The sequence below is a fragment of the Pundamilia nyererei genome, unplaced genomic scaffold (assembly GCF_000239375.1).
Source record: "Pundamilia nyererei isolate P.nyererei 1_Seehausen unplaced genomic scaffold, PunNye1.0 scaffold00067, whole genome shotgun sequence".
Lineage (NCBI taxonomy): Eukaryota > Metazoa > Chordata > Actinopteri > Cichliformes > Cichlidae > Pundamilia > Pundamilia nyererei.
This window is the reverse complement of record NW_005187468.1, coordinates 2,306,187-2,328,909: the sequence shown is the minus strand read 5'-3', so window position 1 is coordinate 2,328,909 and position 22,723 is coordinate 2,306,187. Positions and strand designations below refer to the sequence as shown.

The 22,723-nt window shown below is 39.4% G+C and overlaps 1 protein-coding gene across 5 annotated transcripts; it reads right to left on the bottom strand.

Moving 5' to 3' along the window:
- Positions 1 to 562: 562 nt before the first annotated feature.
- Positions 563 to 21,308, bottom strand: LOC102213006 (Scm polycomb group protein homolog 1). 5 transcript variants are annotated; one of them, XM_005736132.2, is made up of 17 exons: positions 21,076 to 21,225; positions 20,454 to 20,586; positions 18,851 to 18,919; positions 18,533 to 18,610; positions 18,186 to 18,256; positions 17,853 to 18,087; positions 16,114 to 16,202; positions 15,714 to 15,960; positions 9,078 to 9,322; positions 8,546 to 8,737; positions 7,147 to 7,273; positions 6,835 to 7,035; positions 6,395 to 6,565; positions 5,860 to 5,982; positions 3,637 to 3,768; positions 1,555 to 1,688; positions 563 to 1,409 (listed from the first exon to the last, which is right to left on the bottom strand). In XM_005736132.2, exons 3-17 carry the CDS (start codon positions 18,873 to 18,875, stop codon positions 1,290 to 1,292), a joined length of 2,190 nt encoding a protein of 729 aa, XP_005736189.1. In that variant the 5' UTR covers positions 18,876 to 18,919; positions 20,454 to 20,586; positions 21,076 to 21,225; the 3' UTR covers positions 563 to 1,289. The 5 variants fall into 5 exon arrangements, with proteins under 5 accessions (XP_005736189.1, XP_005736188.1, XP_005736186.1 ...); XM_005736131.1 differs by having other exon boundaries at positions 21,168 to 21,225; XM_005736129.2 differs by lacking the exon at positions 20,454 to 20,586 and having other exon boundaries at positions 21,168 to 21,308.
- Positions 21,309 to 22,723: the final 1,415 nt, after the last annotated feature.

The following is a 22,723-nucleotide window of genomic DNA, read 5'->3' as shown; positions in this document are numbered from 1 at the left end:
AACACTTATGGTTTTTAATCTTCTTTTGATTTCCTTTTTTCCTGGAGAAATGACTATATTTGTGCATTTATTATTTGCTTTAGAAATAAAAATGAGTTTGTCTTTAAATACCCATAAGACATTTTTAAATACTGGAGGATTAATGAAATAACATGTACAAAAGGAAATGGCACTAACAAAGAAGAAACATATGAACATATAACAGAGGCAGCCATGTAAAATAGGCCTTACATGGTCTAAAAATATCACTGATATTATCATGCTGTCTAACAGATGGAGACATGCCCACCCATGGTAGTGCATGGCAGTGTCTCTAGGAGAGACGTAAGGACATGACCAAAAAAAGGTTGACAGCTATATGCTGCCCTCTGCTGGTGGGCAAAACTCAACAAACTAAATGTGATCATCAAAATACAGTTTATCTATTCTTGTGAACGATTTTCAAGTTTCAGCTTTTTGAATGTTGCGCGTCATGTGTGTAACAGCAGACAGTTAATGCAGGATATATATAGGAATTTGTGACCAAACAAAACAAAACAAAACAAGAAAAAGGAGACTTGAATTATTATATATTTATTGAACAATGTTAAGCATGATAGGGCTCTCCATGTAGGAACTCTAATAATATAGTATAAAAAATTAAAAAAGTACAAATAACAAAGACAAGACAAGGCATTGTAAACAACATCCAGAATAAGAGAAAAACCCCATCTTGATGGTAGTTTTTCTCAGAATAAAGTTTTATAAAACACGTTTTTCTAATCATAATTATTACTGTTGTAGTTGCAAAATTATGCCTCAAACAGAGACTGATCAGAAGAAATCCCAACTATTGGGATGTAGCATTTCTTTTCTTCCTTTAGGGTTTTCTTTTTTTTAGCGTATTCCAACACAAAACACTGAAAAAGTCCATATACTTGTATTCATGAAGTACAAAATATGAAATGTACAGATAAAATGTAACATAATAAAAGCAGGCCAAAAGGCCTTTTACAGTTAAAATGGCCACATATGATTCTTCAAGTTAGACTGAAATGCAAAAGTGATGACAGACGAGTGGCCGATCCGACCCCTAACCCATGCTGCCTTAGGCCTGGATTGTGCTACACAAAATAAACATCCCTGACTGAATGAGGTCAGAACAAGGGCGTGTATACTGGATGGAGTACGGTGGAAGTTGCTACATGTAAATTGTCAGCATATGTCCATTATGAAGTGCATGATATACTGAACCTAGAACATGGAGGTGGCGATACAGTTAAGTCCTTCAGAAGGCTTGACTGATGTCGTCAAGCCCGTTTAAGCTTGTCAATGTGGAAGGTGAGTTTGAGGGCAGGGCCGAGCTTCAAACCCATGTATTTCATCATCATGTCGCTACGCAGCAACAGAAGGGCTTTCCCATCAATTTCCTGTAGCAGAGGAATCAGAGGAAAAATAAACCTTTTTGTTTTTTCCTTTTTTAAACAGAGCTGCTCAAAAGTGATGAATAAAACTGACACGTTTGAAGCATTCACTATTCATTATACATTTATTCATGAATGAATGGATACGTACATGTTTTCTAAAAAGGTCAGCATGTGGGGCCAGAACTGGGTCGATATCCCTGATATACTGCATGACTTCATCTACTGTCCACAGGTTGGGATCCTGACCGCTGGGCCTGGGGCTCTCACGGAAACTACCCGGACCTGGGAGCAAATGTGCAAATACAGATTTATAAGACAGTTATTCACTGAGTAGTAAAAAGCCCAAAAAAACAAACATGTTTATCACTGTCCCAGTGCAGCGGTCTTTCGCACAGGCTCAACATCTGTTTTGACAATTGAGCTGAAATGATGGATCCTGAAAATGTAATGTACTCTTTTTTGACAAAACTCTATTAAACTTTTTGCATTCGTGTGATTATAAATTTCAGTGTGTTTTTGGGCTACCACTACAAGGGTATTATTTTAACTCAAACACACAGGCTGCACAGGCAAACAGCAGTGAATGGAGTGTCACTGTCTACTACACATATTTCACCTACTATAAGATAACACTCAAATGCCACCATCTCTTCTTTCAACTGCTCCCTTTAGAGATCGCCACAGTGGATCCTCTGTATCACCTTATCCTTATTATCCTCCTCTGTCACACCAACCCTCTGCATGTCCTCCTTCACTATATCCACAAATCTCCTCTGTGGTCTTCCTGTTTTCCTCCTGCATGGCAGCTTCATATTCAGCATCCTTTCTCCTTTACATCAACTATCCCTCCTCTGCTCATCTCCAAAATATCTCAGTTTTGAGTCCCTTATCTCCTTACTGCTCAACCTGAGCTTCCCCTCTGATGTACTCCATTCTAACTCCCAATGAAAAACCTTCGCATCTTCAATTCTGCCACCTCCAGCTCTGTCCTCTCTTTTTGTTAGAGACTTCAAACTGCTATTAGCATTTGAATTGGGTCTTTCCAGTGAAATAAAAGTGGCATGAGTGGCACAGAGGGTAAGAAAATGCACTACTGATATCTGGCAAAGTAGCAATTTAGCCACTGAAGAGGCAGTTTCTGACCAAACTCTTCTCATGACCTCTTGAATGGACCTATACCATAGTGTAAGAGCAGCTTAAGTGCTTATTAAGGGCAAAATGCTGCTATATAAATACCACTGCAGTCACTCGTTTGTTTGGTTTCACTGATTGTCATTTTAAGGCAAATGTGAAGAGCCACTAATTACATGGCAGTGATGTAATTGCACCCGATCCTCCATCAATGATATACTCGCTCATCCAGCTCAGAGTCCCTTAGAACTCTGAGGTTAAGGTAACAAGTGAAGTGTTACGTTTTCTTGTCCCTGTTTGGCTGTATTGCACAAACTAGTGAAAATTACAAAGATGACCTCGACTTGTGCACAGTTTTGATGAAGACTATTGGCGATCACTGTGTTTGACTGATGCTTCAGCACGAATACTGGTTCTTGTGAATTGTGAACTGACAGAAGACAATGAATGCCTCGGCATAATATGAGCTCATCTGTCATTAGGCAATATATGCTTTAAAAAACAAACAAACAACAAACTACAACATCAGAGGTCAAAGAACTACAATTGACTTCACTTCCTGTAATGCAGACACAAAAAGGGGGTAGTTCTAAACAAGTTTTACAAGATCTGCAGCACATTTCTACTGCGCTGAAGACATTTATGTATGTGTAAGTACAGATAAAGCAGAGAAAAATTTACATATGCACTATATGGATAACCTTGACCTTGAGAACCCATGCAATGAAGCTCTCGGTGCACTTTTTGTGCTGACATTAATGACAGAGGAGGTTTGGAACTCTGCATATAATTGACTGTTACACACATTGCTCCTAAGTCCTCAGTGATCCCGCTTGATAGCTTTACTTGTCCTGCCACTCTGAGGCTGTTCTTAAACATTTCACATTTTTTTTGCAATAACACCACTTACAACTGACAGAGGCATATCTAGCAGGGAGGCATCCTCTGACAGCACCACGCTTGACTTTAGTGAATAACCTTAGTTAAAACCAAACTTACTGGATTGCATGTCACTATATTAGCATTTGCAGAAGTAATACATTCACACTTTCAGATTTGTGGAAGCTTTTCATAGATACAATGTTGTTTCTTTTCCTACCTGTAGAGTTGTTATGATGCAGCAGTTTGGAGGAGGACCTCAGGCCAGAAGTCAGTCCTGTAGAGTTTTGGGAAAGGGGGCTCTTCTTTAAGTGCTCTGATGTGGCAACACTGTTCTCCATGAAGGACTCACCTGGGAACAAAGAACACAATTATACTAGTACCTAAAAAAAAAGAAGCAAAATAACAAAGAGGTCCCACAGCTAAACATCCAATGTAGTAAAAAAAAAGATAACAAGTAACAAAAAAGAGGCCCAACTGACAGCGTATTTGTCAGACACACTGTGCTTCGCAGTGATTTTGCAGAACCCCTCAGAGAATACCACGGTGATTTAACAGGGTTATGGCATTCTGTAAAAGTATAAGGGCACTTTGAAGGGGATATTACCCCTTTTACACATATATCTTCCAATATTACATTAACTTAATTAAAATTTAAGGAAATGGAAAGATGATTAAATGATTAACCTCTTGCCCCAGAATTTAATAGCATTCGCTCTTGAGCTCTGTTTAACTACCTCCTTTTAAATGATTACAGAAAGCTTTACTAGACAAGTCAGAGCACCCAGTTATTACAATTAAAATGTTTGACAGAAATATGATGCCGGATTCCACTTTGAATAGCCTCTGATACTAAATGAGCGGAATCCTTTGATGTCAGCTTATTTCCAGTTATTTTTGCACACAAATAAAAAACAAAGAAAAATATGATTAAAGGCATTTTACAAAAGAGAAATTTACCAGAGGCAGAACATACACACAGTCATGTGAGAAAGAAAGTTTTTGTTAACATACACCTGAATGCTACAGACAAGCAAACTGCTAAAACTTCTGCCTTCTTGCTGATGATCAATAAATCAAAGGCATTTGATTAGCAACACTTGGCTGCTACTTAGCCTCTTAATTCCTATGGATGCAGTCAGGCTCTCCTCTGAAAAGGCTCCCTCTTTTAATACACAACTGTATTTGGTACCACCGTTTAGTAAGTTAAAATGTTCAACAAAGTGTGTGCCCACAATAAAAACAAATAGGTTCACAAATAATTTTTTACTGATCAATCCTCCAAAGAAACAGCCTAATTCTTTATTAGAGTGCAAACAACTCCAAAAAATGTGGTGCTAACATTTTAAAGCACGACTTTAAAGCCTAATATGGCTCCCCCCCCCTTTTTTCCCCCCTGAATAGTTGATACTACTTGTGTATCTATTATTTTCCTTAATTTCTGTTTGTCACCATGATGAATGCTAACATTAAACGTGGTCAAACGTGGCCATGGCTTCACTTTGAACACATTGTTTCACACAGTTTTTTTGCACTCTTTGATACTTGTGATGTCAAAGAGAGGAGATCTTAATAGCACACGGCTCTGGCTTACTGTACACCAGCCCCATCGACCTGCTATTCAAACCTTTTATTTGTAAAAGGCAGTCGACTTACAGAAGAAATTTGGCTTAAAGGGACACAAGCTACAAGGGCTTGTCTGAGATAGTACAGCTCTGTAGTTGATCCACTAAGGGCCGGTATAGTCCAAATTCAAGAATAAAAGTATTGAGCAAATTAGCATGAGCCTCCTAAAGAGCGATAAAAACATAATAATCTAATCTAAAATCATAATGATAAATCATTAATCATATATATACACACACACACGCTGCTGTGAGGAAGCATGCACACTTGGTAACTATGCAGTGTGGTGGTCATTATTTAATGATCAACTTTATGTCAGTTGCAGTGCACACTGCAAACACCTCTATGCCTTATAAAGATCTCTCTCTCTATCTTTTTAAGAGATATATAATATATACAATAATATAAACAGTTTTGTAGACTACAAATTTACATCACATTGTTCATTTCAGGTAGCTTTACATTCAGCACTGGCACATTTCACCATTTAAGCATTGAGTTATAATGGGAAGAAAAACTGACACAAGGGGGAGCACCAATATTACTTTACAGCAGCCACACAGAAAAGAGATTTTTTTTAACCAGCCTCATGATCTGGTGATCAGCCAATGCCAGCCCAGTACTGAGCTGATCAGTTATTTTAAAATGCCATTTAATGATCTACCAATACATATGTCACCTGACTAATAATATCACAGACTTTCATGGATAGACTAATATATATATTTTCCCTAGCTCTAAATAAAAGCAAAACAAATTCTATATGAATGGTAGTATGAGTAATAAGAACAGATTATGAATGGATGAAACAGATTACCATCAGTGGAGTGCCGTGGGATTTTTGGCAGTTTCGGAGACAGAGGATTGGTGAAGTCCTGAAGGAACCGCTTTGTGCTTCGTACTGGGACCGCTTTCAGACTGTCTCCAAAACTTCTCCTCTCTAAAACAAGCACACATGGGTTGAAGAACAGCTGGAGGCTATTGTTCCATGTTAACTAAAAATCAAGAAGCTGGATGTGTAGCAAATAAGGATTCATTTTCTAGAAGCATATTGCCAACATCTCTGCATAAATAAGGCAGACGCATAATAGTCTGCTGTTTCCTCTCACCTAAACCACTTAGAAAACGGTCTAAACCAGTCGTTTCCTACTAAGCTTAGCATATTTTTCCACCTGACACAAGAGCCCAATGACTATTATAAAACTTTAGCTGCCTTTTCATTAAATGTAGCAAAAGTGAGCAGAGTCTTTGACACTGGTACTTTTCAATGTAAGAGCATGGTTCTAACAGCTATGTTAAAATAAATTAACACTGTACACGTGAACACAGAGTGGGCAAACAGCGACCCTGACCTGTAGTGTACGTGTGACTGTCGTAGTGAAGACCGCCTCTGGCTACAGGCTGGCTGCCAAACAAAGGATCGCAGTGCAGGTTGTGGCAAAGTTTTTCCAGGAAGCGGAGGACATAGGTGACACTGCTGACAGTTGGCAGGGTCAAGGTGTGCTGCTGCTGGTCAAAAAAGGCTGGAAAAGACATGGTGGATATTAATTCAGCTGCTTCATTCAAGTGTAATTCAATAAACAGGCTGTGTTACAGATGTGAGTGAGCTTTCATGAATAAACAAAATCCGACCCACACAATCTGTGTAACATAACTCAAACAACAACAATAGAATCAGCCAAGTGGTTTGTTTTATTTTTTCGTACTTTGTTGGTTCTTGATGTTCTCGTGGATAAGTGAGCATTGCCACAGTAAATTCATAAGCTTGCTTTCAAATTAGACCAATGCACACCTGAAATGACTTCTCCTCCTTGTCCAGATTTCAGGCAGGAGAAGACTGTGCCCTGGTTGTGAGCAGAGTCCACACAAGCTTGGACACACTGCTGAAGCACCGACGAGGCTCGGCCTGGCCCAAAGTGGTCTGGCAGCTGTTGGATACGCCGCTGGTCTAAATGGGGTCCCATCTTGCCGTACTTGTTTAGGTACACACAAACTAAAAGGCGAAAGGTATATGACCTTAAATGACACTGAATGAAAAAGTTGATGCAAAAAAACCTCAAAAAGCAATGTGCATTATGTGTAGGCCTGTGGACGCTGTGTGTACCTGTGGGAGCCTGTAGTGCAGAATTAGGGATGGTAGCATTGTCCAGGGGCACAGTGCTGGTGTCAGGCTCTGGGGTACTGCTGGTGGGAGACGTGGGGACTGGATTAGGTACCACTCGTGGTTTTCTCTGTATGCAAATACATAAATTCAGAGCCATCAGTACATATATTTAGAAAAGCAAATAAAAGAACTGAGCTAAGTACATTTCTGTAAATGGTAATGGAAAACTAAACAAACATACAAACCGGATGCTGCAAACACTACCAATGACTGAGCACTGTGGTTTTGCAACTGTTTGCGCTTAATAAATGGATACCAGCTCAGTCCATCTTACCCAAAAACAACTATATCGTTTATAAAGACATAAATATGATGAAACCAAGGCTTTTAAATTTTTTTTATAGCATGTATGTTACAAATGAGCAGGCATGTTTAACTAGCTAGGAAACTTATGATAACAGAAACAGGAACGGGCTTTGTCAGATCAGAGGGTTAACTAAGGCTACGTTCACACTGCAGGTCTTAATGCTCAATTCCGATTTTTTGATCAAATCCGATTTTTTTGTCTGCTCGTTCACACTACAAATAAAATGCGACAGCAAACGCGCTCTAGTGTGAACGCTCAAAGCGGCCCGCATGCGCAAAAGAAGACGTCACACACAACGCGCTCTGTTTAGACCCAGAGCAAACAATATGGTTTGACTGATGGCCTTAATATAAAGACTTCGGACTTTAAGTTTCCCAATTTTTGCTTTAAGTTATTTTGTTATTTGCAAATAACCTAATAATGATCCTTATTGCTGTTTTAGAGAGGAGCGGTGCTTCAAAGGATAGCTGCAGATTTCTGTCAGAATCTGCAGATTATACAGTACAAATAAAATGTTCATGTTTCTCCAACGTTGTCTTCCCAGCAGCTTCACTGGATGGCCAGGAAGCGTTCGCGATGTCTTCTCGGGCGCTTCTCCGGCGCTGATAATTGGCGTCTGTCTTGTGTCAGTGACGTAAAAGACGGATTTAATGCGACATGACCGTTCAAACAGCAGTCGCTTTCTAAAACATCGGATATGTATCGGATTCAGTACCACATCGGATTTGTGCCGTTCACACTGTCATACCATGATCGGATATGGGTCGCATAGGGTCAAAAAAAAAATCGGATTTGATGCGCTTTCGCCTGCAGTGTGAACGTAGCCTAACAGGTTCGTTTCTGGCTAAATAACTTAATAATCCAAATATAGTCAAAAAACACTGGACAAGCCTCCAATGATTTGCGCTCCAAGAATTATACTGCAGAAGTTTCCCTTTTCACATTTTCATCAGCATTTCTCAAGCAGGCAGCTGTTTATGTGACATGAAGTTGTCTAATGACAGCTGGGGTTCTTTTGTACTGGACAGTTACCTTGCTGCCAGGTTTCGGCCCTCTTTTCTTTGGGATCTTGATAGGTTCTGCCTGAGTCTGACCCTGCTGCAAAGTTATCCTCTGCGCCCAGTTGGCGGGCAGTCTGCCCCTGGTTCGCCCTGGGCCTGTCACGGGCCGCCCTGGCCCAGCCATGGAATCCTCTAGCCAGCTAGCTCTCTTTGCCCACCCCAGCTGCAAACAAAGAGCAAAGGACACACAGTCAAATAGGGATGCCTCTTTTTTTAATAATGCCCCTCAAACACAAAACAACTAATCTGGGATGCCATTGTGACCAGTCTCATAGTTTAATGTAAAGGTTGGTTAAAAATTCACTTACCCGTTACTTCTTTTATTAACAGGCTATAGAAATTCTTTCTACCACTTGGAATTGAATTGAAAGATTCAACAGCAACACGTTGTCTCAGAAACACTGTCCCTGCTACACCGGACAGAAACTATTTGTATACTATATGTAAGTGTCATAACTGCTTCACTATCACACAAAAGTAAAAAACTGTTTTTTCATGCCCACCTTACTGCCTGGTTTTGGTCCTCTCTTCTTGGGAATTTTGACGGGTTCCTGGATTTTTTCTGGCTGGATGCTCTGTGGTCCCAGTGTAGAGCCCTTCTGATTCCAGTGCCCTGTCACTTTGGTTTTCCTGCGGCCTGGCTTGCGTCCTCTCTGGCCTGGAGGCCTGCCCACCGTGGGGCTGGGATGCATGACTGGGCTCTCCACACTTCCGTCTGTCAATGCTCCAAGGCTTTTGGGCAGCACCACTGTAAGCGTAAAGGGAGAAAAGAAAATGGGAGAAGTTGAAAAGCTGCTTGGTATCGGCAGCAAAATTAATTAAGAGTTATTGCTCTGTGCCTCTCAGTTAGGTATTCACATCTTCCATATTCAGCCTACAATTTAGAAGTCTAAATCTAGAACGCCTTTTGTGGTTATGTTATGTGAACAACAAGGGCAACGTGTTCAGTCACAATCCTAAATCAACTTCACCAAACACCTGCTGTGCAATATGCACACAACATTGCCACATTGCAGAATGAGTCATGTGCTTGATGCATTCAAGTAGCCTTTGTGCTGTTGGCTGCAATGTCCTCACATGCTTCAAATTGAAGCCAAATAAGAAGCTGGCTGAGTCACGCACAGACATTAAGTACTCTCTGTGCATGGGGAAGGTACTTGGTTTTCTGATCTCTACTCTAAGACTTTCTGAAAAGCTAAAGGTAAAGCGTGTTATCTTCAATGGATGACAAAATCCAGATTGTTTACAACATCTGAACTTCTCTCAGTGGCACTAAAGCCAAGAAGGTCAAACTTTCTTAGCAACAAAATAGTTCTTTCTCAAACTATGTCCTTCAGTTATAAGCCCAAGGACACCACAGTGCAGTTCTCACACTCAAGCACTTTTTACAGTCTTAGGGAACAGGTAGCGAGCAAAAAAAAGAAGAAAAAGAGAAGAGTGGTCGCATCAAAAAGTTCCCTTTTTAAGACTAAATTTAAACTTTCAGTCATTTTTTTCCACACACAAACAAAATCAAAACTGCTGAGAAACTGACAGCAATTTGACTTTGCACTCTTTTCCAGTACGGCATCACCACTGAGTGGTAACCAAGCCTCTAATAACATTAAGCCACAGAAGAAGGAATACACACTCTTTTTGTTTGGTGCTCAAGGGCTGAGAAATTATTTTTGAACTGACTAATAAACAATCTACCAAAGATCCGGGTCATTCTTTGATCATGCCATAACTCTAAACCAAGTTCAATAAAATTCAGTGTGGCAGATTGCATAATTGTGTTGAAAGTCAAACAGAGACTTATTTTTAAATTTACATTTATTTTATATAAAGTATTTCCTGGGAAAATAACCAAGTCTGCAGATATGTTTAATAAAAGTGCTAATTCTGTTTATTAAACAAAATTATTTTCATTTCATTGGTGTAGTGGAGTAGTATTTGATATGCCTCAAAATCTGATCAGATACAAATGATCTCTTTAGGCAGATCCCACTAAAAGTACAGGCAAGTAAAGTATATGCATCAATTTGGTGTTACATCATATATAACATAATGAAATCACACAATCAGGCGTTATCTTTGTAAACTGTTATCCACTGTACCCCGCAAAATGAAGATCAAGAAAAAGCAAAAGAAAGACTAAAAGCTATCAGGTAGCAACTGAAAGAAGAAAAATAAGCAGTTGTTAAAGACAGAGGTTACGAAAGTTGGTTACCTCTTCTTCTACCTTTAAGACTCTGCTGGCCAGAAAAAAAACAAGAAGCAACATAGAAAAAGCACAAGAATTAAAACGCAAATGAAGAAGCAAGCTGCTGCAAAAATGTATCTCCAGAATATGAATACACGGCCCTTCACTCCTGAATGTGAAGCACTTCTGAAATCACGTAATCCCCAGAGAACAGGCGCATGTTAAAAACATTAACAGAGGGCCTCTACTAAACACAAGAAAACAACCAAGCAGTCCGTGTACTTTACATAAGCCATTACAGCTGGCAAAACTTCAAGAATGTGTGCATGCAAAAACAACCGCACAGAAAAACAGAGCCACAGTATAGTCTGAATATCTGGCTTCATATGCACCTGCGATTTAAAACACGCTTTCACACACACTGCACAACCTAAAGTGCGCTGGTATTCATCCTGGATCAGCTGGGGACAGATTTACGAGAGGAGCGGCCACATTCATTAACACAGGTCTTGGCCAGCGGGGCTGTATTTATTAAACACGTTCACACAAACAGACCAATCAATGCAACACACAGTCTGCAGGCTACTGCTACGTTTCACAGAGAAGTCACAGAGAAGCTAAAGAGAAAAAAAGAGGGAAGGAAAACAAACAAAAAAAAAAACAAGACAGCTGATTGATCCTAAACAGATTGAACAAATCCTAGATAATATGTTTAACGGTGTAAAGAGATTGAGGTTACAATCAATTGCACTGCTTGTAAATACAGCCAAGCAAGCGCTTAACAAGCAAACCCTTGTTTTTTTTCTTTATCCCATGAGTGCACTGAGTTCACCGAGTTCACAAAGCCACCACTACCAGCTTCATATTACAGCAACATAACTTCTTAAGCGCTTTTGATCTAACGCTCTATGGCTGCATTTCAGTAATTTCATTCATTTACTCACCGTCTGTCTCAAACGAAAGTCAAAAGTGTCTGATTGTCAGCACAGCTGTCCTCAAATTCACCCTCTCCTCCTGCCCTGTCCTCCTCTCCCACTCTTCCTCTGACTCCTCCTTTTCTCCCTTTTTCCTCCCTTCTCTTCTTTTCTCCTCCCACATGTACTGACAATGTAAACAATCCACTTTTCACAGCATATGTCTGTCCTTTCTCTTGATTTCTGCCTCTTTAATCTTTCCAAGGTGTCTAATCAGACTTCGACAGCCAGTGTGCCAATGAGAGGCCTGTGGAGGGGCACACAGACTCATTTCACTCGCGTCATGCCCTGATTCTGCTAACTGGGCAAGTGCCAGGCCTACATAAAACACTAGCAGGCTACAAAGACATATCCTCCATTTCCCTCCCTCAATCGGCTCCTTCACATATTGTGGATTCTACACACGAGGACAGCTGACCCTGTGGCTGATAACCCTTGTAAGCAACTTCTACCTTCTGTGGTTCTTCTGTAACACATTTCCAGCTTTGAGTCTGGCTTTTATTCCTGATGTTAAACAAGTTAAGACAGCTACAATGTCTGAAATATAACTGCTTTACAAGAGCAATGATTTTTTACCACAAGTCACAAAGGAAGCAATATATCACAAAGAACTGCTGCATTGTAAACAGTCTTCTAAAAGAGAAGTAAAAACCGCAGGCATGCCTACTTCAACATTTACAAACCAAACTGAATACAAATAGACACTGAGAGCCCACTTTGGACTTAAAAAACCCCATGCAAATAGGAAGGAAATTTTTAACAACACTTTAACCATATGCAGTGTAAATGTGGACATACAGCAGATGGACAAAATAAAAGCAGAAATCTCATAGTGTAGTGAAATCTAATCCATGAGTCAGGAATAAATAATGCCTTTATCAGGAGTTATAATTTTTTTCCAGACTTAGTTCATCAACACATCTGTGGCTAAGTTGATATATATAATTATAATTTCTGCACATAAAAAAACCTTTTAAAGTAAAATAATGCAATTTGAACACCCAGCCGTGATTATTTTCATTTTATTTTGGAATTACAATTTTGGTGTTACAATGCAAAGATAATCAGGATGACAGAGAAAGAACCTCTAAGGAAGTAAAAGCCGTTTTTGGAGTAGAGCCGACAAAAGCTTTGTCTGCCGTCATTCTCCAAAGCTTCTGTGCAATCCCTAGAGGCCCCATCTGTACCCGTCAACCTCACATGCACCAGGTAGGGACTAGCAGTTGCTCTTGCATGACAAGCTTTGCAGTCAAAAACACCCTTTAGTCCAGGACCAGGGCTGCCCATTCGATAACTAATTTTAATCTTGATTGTGACGTTAGCTTCCCACATGTAAATGGACATTAACCAAGAAAGAAAGCAGCAAATGCTGTACAACACAACTATATTATTCAACCACCTGAAAACAAGACAAACTGCAGTATAATTAATGCATGAAGGACTAGAGAAACAATGCAATGATTATTAAAATCAATCATCCAACATCAGACAGCACATGCGTACTAGGTGTCACTAAGATGCACTAGAATCACTGACACTGTCTCCAAAGATATGTGTCCAAAATATGTGGCGAGTAGAGAAAGGTTTCAGGAAAATAGTCAAATTACTGGACAAAAGACATATTATCAAAGTGAAAATACCTGCATTATGTGTAAAACATTACAAGGGAAATTTAGAGGAACACAAGGCTACTGAGTACTATGAGTTTTATTCACATCCATTTTGTAGATACAATGAAAGGAGTGATAGACTTTATATTTAGTTTCTAGGAAGTGCACTTTGATCAGGTAAAAAAAAAACCCCAGAACCTATTTCAAAACCTTATTTAATTAAAATTAAATAATTTAATCTGCAACCCTACAGGAAATGATACTAGAAAATAGGGCTGGGCGATATGGCCTAAAATCCATATCGCGATATAATTTGAAGCACGTGCGGTAACGATATATATCGCGATATATTCTTTTCTTCTGTATAACGTATTTTCCACACTATAAGGCACACTTAAAATCCTTTAATTTTCTCAAAAATCGAGAGTGTGCGTATGAATTCTGGTTGTGCTTACTGACCTCGAACTGATTTGGGCGTGCAGAAATCTGTTAAAAATGTTTTAGTGCAACTTTGGTAAGCCGCACTGCTTGATGGATTGTCAGAGCATTACAGCTGCCGTAGTGAGGAGCTTCACGGAGTAATCTGGGTTCAAAACTCTGTCCATTTCAGGTCCCAAAGTCAAACGAACACTGAGAGTTAAAAACAGTCTAAATTCTTTCACCTTTAATAAAATCATCAGCATTGCTGCTTTACCAAGTGTAACAATTAAGTTTAACATCCAAGCATTCATGAAAACAGAATTTATTAAATTTAACGGAGTTACAAGTTAACAGGAAGTTAGCTTGCTAGTTTCCACCTAAACATTTCATACCATGTTCTGACTGAGAGATTTCTAAAACTAATTAAAACGTACAGCTCTGCTACCACTTCCAACATAAATGAAGAGACAAAACTAAACAGCAGTGGCGTTTGCAGGGTTACTGAAGTTGGACTATCTGGTATATAATGTTTTGCTACGTGATTGCTAGCGACACAGCTATGTTAGCATAACATTAGCACAGTGAGGCTGGAGGATGAACGTCAACTTTTTTTCCACTCGATAAAAGTTAACGTGAGGGATTCTGGTGGTCAGGGACAAATGCAATCGCATAGCAGGATGCTATACACGGGCCAAACTTCAGTCAGGAGAACAACTGAGAATAATAGGTTAGTTATTAATATACTGCAACAACATGGGAATAGAGCAGCTGCGAGAGAATTCAACATTAATAAATCAATGTTACGGAAGTGGAGGAAGCGCAGTTTTTGGCTTTCCCCATATTTCAAAAGTGCTTCATCTCTTTGCTATGACTGTCGCCCGCCATAATTTGCAGATGATAATGGTTGTAGCCGCTGCAATGCTTTCGACCAAAACAGGCACAGCTTGATGACATCATCAACATGCACTATCGCGGTAGAATCTCTATCTCTATCGTTGGCCAAATTTATATAGTTTCTATCGTATATCGTTTATATCGCCCACCCCTACTAGAAAATAGGAATTTTAAATATCACATTATAGCTTGCATCCAAATTTCATGTCCCATTTGAGTGCTGATCTCACTTTTATATTTCACATCTACCTTTCTTTCAGGTTAAACCCCAAAATGCACTATTTTCACTGTGCCACAAACTTAAGGTACACTTAAAAACAACAAAGAAAACAAAATGAATATATACAAAATACAATATTATTTCCTAAATAATAACTAAATAATACCCAGAGAGTGAGCTGCCTTGGCGGAGGATTGCACTCTCAAAGTGTTGCTTGCTTTTTTATTTTTTTTATTTCTTCTAATAGCTGCACTTATTTATATGAATGAGCAGGACCAAATTTTTTTAATTAATGCAAAAAAGTTTACATTAGCAGCAATGCATGACAGCATGAATGTGAAGGCAGTGTTATATTTGCATGAAAGTGCTATAAAACATTTCTGTCACAAAAAAATATTAATGAATTACTGTAATTTTAATATCAATCAATATCACAGGGATTGCTGTTTTAGTCATAATTGCGCAGTTCTAGCCATGAATCCGATATAGTGTATTTTATCATCAATAAAACTGTTTTTTTTAATATCTTTGTATTAGTTCATACTCAAGTTTTAAAAAACCAAACACTAAAGCTCTTCTGTTATACCTGTATGCAAAAAATACACTGCACCCCAAAGATTTCATAGTTCAGCAATACTGATCAATCTAATAAACTTAAACCTGCACCGTCCTCCCTATTCTGGTATTTTAAAGAGTACTTAGAGGAAATATTAAACAACCTAACTAATAGGGTTGCCAACTCCCAGCAAAAAAATAGGGAACCAAAATACAAAATACAGAGAAAGTCAAACTCAAGTTATATACACTCTTAGCTGTCACCGTATTTATGAGGTTCATACCTTTCGTGCCAGGTGGCTGAAGATTGTCTCCAGTGAGGGCGCACCAGCCAACAGGGAAGATGTCCCTTGAGTCATAGCGGCAGTAGTAATCAAAGGCTCCTCGCCAGCCATCAAAGGTGACCAGCACCTCAACACCACGCAATGCACCTACTGTCGCTGGGCAGATAAAGTGGGGATTTTTCCGGTCTACAGCCTCCAGCTTCATCCCCACTTGGAAGGAGTTCTGCTCTGGGGCGGGAGGCTCCTGCTGGGGAATATGGAGTGAAAGAAAAGGGTCAGATATGGTAGTTATCAAACAGTCAAACCATGTGATAGATGTTCTTATTGTGTCATACATCAGAAGAGTTGGCCATCTTTGTGAATGCTGAGCTTTTTGAGCTTGTGAGCCTTGTACAGGTACCTTGTGAAAGATGCGAGAGGGAGCCATCTCTGCTCCATTTAGTGTTTTCAGAAGGAACATGGGCCAGGAGGACGCATTGAGTCGAAAACCTGAATAAGGACACAAATATTCTCATTACGACACCAGCTTCAAAATGAAAAGGTTGAATCACCATGAATCAAACAATGAATCATGAAATTATTAATTAAATTAAGCAAGAGTGAAAAGAATCATTCATTATGATCAAGGATAATCACTACGAAAGTAGTAGGCAGTGTTAATTTTGACAGCAAATTTTGATTCAGTTTTAGTCATGGTCTTTTAACTAAAACATCATTTAGTTTTAGTCCTATTTATGCATCTAAAGTCATTTAGTTTAAGTCAACCACATATTAAAAGAGTACCATAGACTAAATCTGAAGTTGGTTCAGTTGACTAAAATATAAAGTGTAAAAGTTTGCCCATGTTCTTAACCGCTCAAAGTTGCTCCACACACTGATTTTTAAAGGAGAATTTAAAAAAGTGAATTGTTTTACTCCTCTCTTCTTTCCTCACTTTGACATTTTGTTTCTTTCATGAGACTCATGGAGCACGGGATTCTCCCCACCCACCCACACGTCTGGGTTTGCTATCCTCGGGACATCCCATATGCACAATGCTTTCCCTAGCTGCTTACCATAACCCTAACCAACAAAAATGAATGCCTAACCCTTACCCTAAACTTAACCATAATCCAAATGTAACCCTGACACTAAAACCACATTTTGAGTGTGAAAAATGCCTTTAATCCCGTAGGGACCTGGATTTTGGTCCACATGAGGGCTGTTGGTCCCCACCAGTATAGTAAATTTCAGATTTCGGTCCGCACCAAGACAGTAAGAACCCGCACACCAGACCTCTGTCCACTAATACTGCCTACGGTATTAGTCCCTGTCCTCTTCCTATGTTTCCACTGACACACACTGTTGGCACACTGTGGCGAGATACGCATGACAAAGTCTCTCTTTATTAAATTGGCAAAGAGTGTCGTAGTGCTTTTGGAGTTCTTGAATGTGTGTGGGTTAGGGTTCAGGATTAAGAAAGAGAGAGACAGACAGACACACACACACACACACAAGCCCGTTCAGCTTTCTTAGTGAGGACCTTCATTGACATAATGGTTTCCCTAGCCCCTTACACTAACCCTAACCATTAAAAATGAATGCCTAACCCTAACCATTACTCTAAACCCAACCATAACCTAATTGTAACCCTGACACTAAAACCACATTTTGAGCCTCAAAAAGGCCTTCAAACTTGTGAGGACTGGTGAATGTGTCCTCACAAGTGACTGTTGGTTCTCACAAGTACAGTAGAACGCAGATTTCGGTCCTCACAAAGGTAGCTAGACAGGAAAATCTAGAATCTAGATCGACTCAGAAGAAAATCACTTCTGATTGGATCACTTCCAAACTAGTCCCGCCTATCTACACATCTTAATTAGCCCTGATTGGATCTTGTCTCTTGTCTCTCCAAAGTGTCAATACATGTCATCATAGTTTTGGTCCTCATGCATTAGTTTTTAGTTATCTTCTTGTTTTGGGGGGGAAAACAGTCATTGATGAAAACTGTCTCTAAGCTCTTTTTAATTCATCATAATTCGACTCCATTTCTGCTCTGCCACTTTCTCAGAGCAGAGATAACAGTAGAGTTTGTGAAGTTAATTCATGATTGTGTGAAAATGCAAAGATGCTCATGTGTGGTTGTGCTTGTGTCCTCACCAAGTGGTGGCTGCAGCATGCCTCCGTTTTTTTCACAGCTGCCGATAGGCTGGATCTCTGAGGAATCCACCAGACGCCAGAAGTCGTTTTTGTTGTCAGACCCATCCAGGCGCAGCCGCAGCCGCGAACCCGTCAAGCCCACCACTGTGGCGATGCAGGTAGACGTGGTGTTTCGCGGGTCCTGAGCCTCCAGTTTCATGCCTGCCTTGAACTCGTTTACGGGAGTTGTTAGGCTCTGGACAGTGATGATAGTAAAAATATGGAGAAAAAAAAAGAAAAAGGAATGAAGACCTATAAAAATGACACTTTGCAATCAGCCATGAATCTACATACCTGTCTGAAACATGAGGCAGGGGCAGCAATAGTGTCTGTCTCTTTCAGGTATTTCTCCCAACTGAAGTGCCCTGCAGAATAACAGGAAACTTTAATACATCCTTTTCCAGTCACACACACTGCCACATTTGTTACATTGTATGTACAAGATTTACATTTATACCTTGACAAAACAAGCAAACAAAACACACAAAAAAATCTCTCTCTCTCTCTCTCTCATATATATATATGTAACAAATTGTCTGAATAGTTAATAAAAAATACTGAGAAAAAACAGTATCACATTATCACATTGTCTTTGCTTACATTTGGTGAACAATTACTTCATCTACCATTGCGTTATATACCTTGGTACTGTGAGGGCACGCGGGAAGGCCGTCCACTCCTAGCATGCTTAATCCTTCGGGCATCTTTCCACTCTATCGCTAGAAGAGCCAAGAAAGGCAAGAAAATCCTTTAACTATGGGTAATCTTCTCATCAGTCAACACGTTGCAATACCTGGCAAATATCACTGCTCCAGGCAATGTCAGGAATTAGAGGACTATTACAACATAACATACATTTTCAGGGCATAAAAGATGACACGCTACATATTTCTAGCTTCACCTACAATCTAGAAATAATACAACATGTTAAAAATATATTAATCATAAAACAAACTCACCTTTTTGTGGTACAGGTTTCCTCATGCTCCAACAATACTGACCAACTAACAAAACAAAAGTGGCCTCCACTGTAAAGGCAATAAAACACACAAAAACTGAGTTAAAGCTTAGTCACGCATGTTTGTGGCAATTTTTTCCTTTATCGATTTAAAAATAGAGTCACATTCGAAACATTAACACACACACACACACACACACACACACACACACACACACACACACACACACAAAATATCACCTTGAAGTCTGGAGACAGTTGGGCATAAAGCAGCTAACATGATGCTTTTGATACAACACTGCAGCATCAAACTTCAATAAATCCATTTACACACGTTGGATTTGAAATTTTCAGCCAGTTTAAATGGAACTGTGTTATTCTAGTGTCTTTACCTCACAAAAGAAACACCTTGAGGCAAGTGAACTAGTTTACAAGCACTGTGAAAAAATATATTGTTTTTAACCTGTTAACTTGAGTTTCATTTTCTCAAGTGCAACATTTTGTTTCTGAAATGACCAGAAATAAACAGGAAATTCCGGGATTTCTCTTCAGTAAGGAAAAACAGACTTGTAGCATTTACTGCGCACCACTCTATTAAGCATAGACATTCCCCAAAAAACTAAATTATACTAACAGATGGCGGAATATTTCTAAAATCATAGATAATTAAGGCCATCAAAATGCACAACTCTTAATTTACATCACTGACAAAGAACCAATCACACTAATATATTCTATAATATATTCTTGAGGCCAAAGGCTCAGCTACTACATATAAAATGTACTATTGTTATTCAAAGGCAACAGAGAACTGGAGACTTTACTAAAGCTTACTTGTCTTCTCAGGGGTTCATCACAAAGATCAAAAGTGCACTGCATGTGGACTTGTGGAGTTTTTCACATGTTACACATACATTGTGAGATCGTAATGAATAACTTTCTTGAGATATTGACTGCTTATGTAAGAGATTTATCCAAAAAAATGACACCGGTCTCTCAGTTAAAGCAGCAGAAATAGCACCCAGGGATGACTTTCTATTCAACTTTGATCAAATAATTTAATAATTAATTTAAAAAAAAACAACTAGTATTGATTACAGAAAATTGGTTTATTGCCCATAACATAAAGCATACTGTCTTGAATGCTCATGAATGTCTCGCCGTCTGTCAGCAGGCCAAGGTTACGGCAAGAGCAACATGTTTTAAGGCTCAGTGACCCCCGTTACCTAACCCCGGCTCACAAACACTACAAACCAGACACAACACACAGGTCAGCAGGTCAACGGATATAAACAAGTGCTTCAAGTGGCTGCTTCTGCAGTTTCCCCACACCCCACTGCGACATTTATTACCACAAAGTAATTAAACAAGCCCGATATTTAAGTAGTTTTAGCCAGAAATGTGAGGACGTTAGTAACAGTCGCAACGCAGATGTTAACCATCTGCCAAACATTTGAATTTGCTGAGGAAAAATATTCCCGCTTTATTATGAGGGCTGTTATAAATTAACCGAGCTTGCGTGGAAAATGTAAAAGAGCAAAGGCAGAGCATCCACAGTGTCGCTTAAACCCGATATGGGCTGTTCATATTATAAACGCGCCTACCTTATAACTTCATAACCGTTTTGCTGCGTTTCTCCTTATCGGATGAGCTCCTTTTCAATAGAAGTGCGCCTTTTTCCGCCGCCAAAGGGGGGACGGCTCCCAAATTAAAGCGACCGGCTCCCTGTTTTTCGGGCTGAAAAAAGTGACAGGAGGACTGGCATCAGTGATCGGCAGCAGCACATCCCTCCTGTTGCAAACTCCAGGGAGTAACAGTTGTTTCACACATAAATGGAGCTCCTAACTTTATATTCAGAAACAAAACATCACCGGCTACGTTGGAGAAATTTACTGAGCTTCATTCAAAACACAAAGCCAGCACATGGGACCCTCTTCCCCGCCCTCTCCTACGCTTTATTTCCATGAATACTCATTTACATGACAGCAGCGTTAACTGTATTAATCAGGAGTTTAACAGCAACCCCTGCTGCACAAACCTCTCCAAACACCACTGAATGAAAGTCAAACATGCATGAAGCCAGTGCAGACATCTCATCCAGCAGCTATGCTACGCACGGCTTCACAGACATGCCCACGGATTTAGCGTGCTAGCTTAGCATGCTAGGTGGCACGCTAGTTCGGCGACCTGATTATAAATATTAGCATTAGCAAAACGGGAGCGTACCAGCACTGTGAGGTTAGTTAGCGGTCATTTCGGCTCAGCGCTGAAGTCGAGCCTTAACGGAGATGCCGCTCGGTGTATCCGAGGATGTTTACCTTGCTTTGTAACGTGTGTATTTGTTTCTAGCGCTTTTGTGGGTCCGCCATTTTTTTCCCTACACGATGAGGAGGGGTGTTTTGCCAACATTTCTTGTCTGGCAGACAGTCCGGCAGACGGGCAAGTCGAGCTAATGATGGGGAAACGGCACAACAGTGACCCCTAGCGGCAAAAGCTGGTATTTATTTATTTATTTATTTATTTATTTTAAATGCAGTGGAAAGGTTTTATAATAATAATAATAATAATAATAATAATAATTATAATAATAATAATTATTATTATTATTATTATTATTATTATTATTATTTTACATACTTATATGTTACAGATCATCAAACCGATTTCACTCAAATAAAACCTGTCGCATAAAGTGAACTAGGCTTAAAGGTTGCACTAAGTAACACATCATGCTAAAATCTTAATAAAACAGTTGCAAAACAAAGTCACTGCTCATCTATCAGTCTGGAAAGGGTTTTAAATATATTTCCAAGGCTTTGGGATTCCAGCAAACCATGTTTAGAGCCAATTTCGCAGGCCTGCCAAAATTACTCCAAGAGTGTATTTGTATTCAGTAAGTATTTACACTACAATGACACTTATCATGCGGATTTTTTTTTAAATTGTGAATTTTCCTGTTTTCCTGTGTGTGGATGAATTTTAGTACTAAATAAAATGACAAATGTTCATCAACCATAGGCACCTGGAAACACTCGCATCTCTATAACACCCTTTATTTATTGTTTTTGAATGTAATTAATTGTTCAAATTTTAGAAATACATTAACGCCAAACATAACTCTTTCTAAAATATAGTTTTGGATGTGCATAGTCCTACCTAGTATGGCTACTGTAGGACAAACATGTTTTAGTCAACAAAGAGTGATCAAAAAAATTAAATTTAGACTGCAGCCCACAATGACTCCTACTGGCTGGTGTGTTTCTGCTAGTATTTGGACTGGATCCGGTTGCACCCAGAAGCATTTCCCAACCTGTGGGAGGCTGTCAGTCCACTGTTTACCTCAGCTGTCAATGTCAACTTAGGACCACCTTTATTTACTCTGGAAGAAGCCAGATATGGTTATACTGAGGTGAGTTGTCTAGGATATGCTAAACTGTTGGTTAGCTGTTGTTTTTGTCGCTGTTAGGTATTGCTAACCTCTGATAGCTGCTGTTAACTGACTTTAGTGAAACTGTATTTGAAATGGATGAGAAATGTGAGAATGTAATCAAACTGTTTATTATTAATGTGTTTTTTAGGACTCCCCAGCCTAACATTAGCTAGCATAATGTTAGCTTATAAGTAGCTGTTGCTGCTGTTTAGCTTGCTCTTTTCACCTGTCTGGATTGCATGTCTAATCACCTGACACCTGACAATAAGTAATTGCAACAATATCTAGAATAAATAAGCATATTTATGTACATTTGCTTAGAGCCCTGAGTTAAATTCATTAGAGGAGGCGTAAGTTCAGACAGAAGAGACATTTTATTAAGATGCTGGTGGTTGTCTCTTTCCTTTACATTTTTGTTCCTTTGGTGAAGGTATGTTGGTGAAG

Excerpts from the sequence above, each read along its gene's own strand:
- LOC102213006 (XM_005736129.2), bottom strand. The coding sequence starts at position 21,258 with ATGTTGGCAAAACACCCCTCCTCATCGTGTAGGGAAAAAAATGGCGGA. Across the intron at positions 9,323-15,713 it reads TCAGCCACCTGGCACGAAAG|TGGTGCTGCCCAAAAGCCTT; the intron begins GTATGAACCTCA and ends TTACGCTTACAG. Across the intron at positions 8,738-9,077 it reads GACCAAAACCAGGCAGTAAG|CTGGGGTGGGCAAAGAGAGC; the intron begins GTGGGCATGAAA and ends CTTTGTTTGCAG.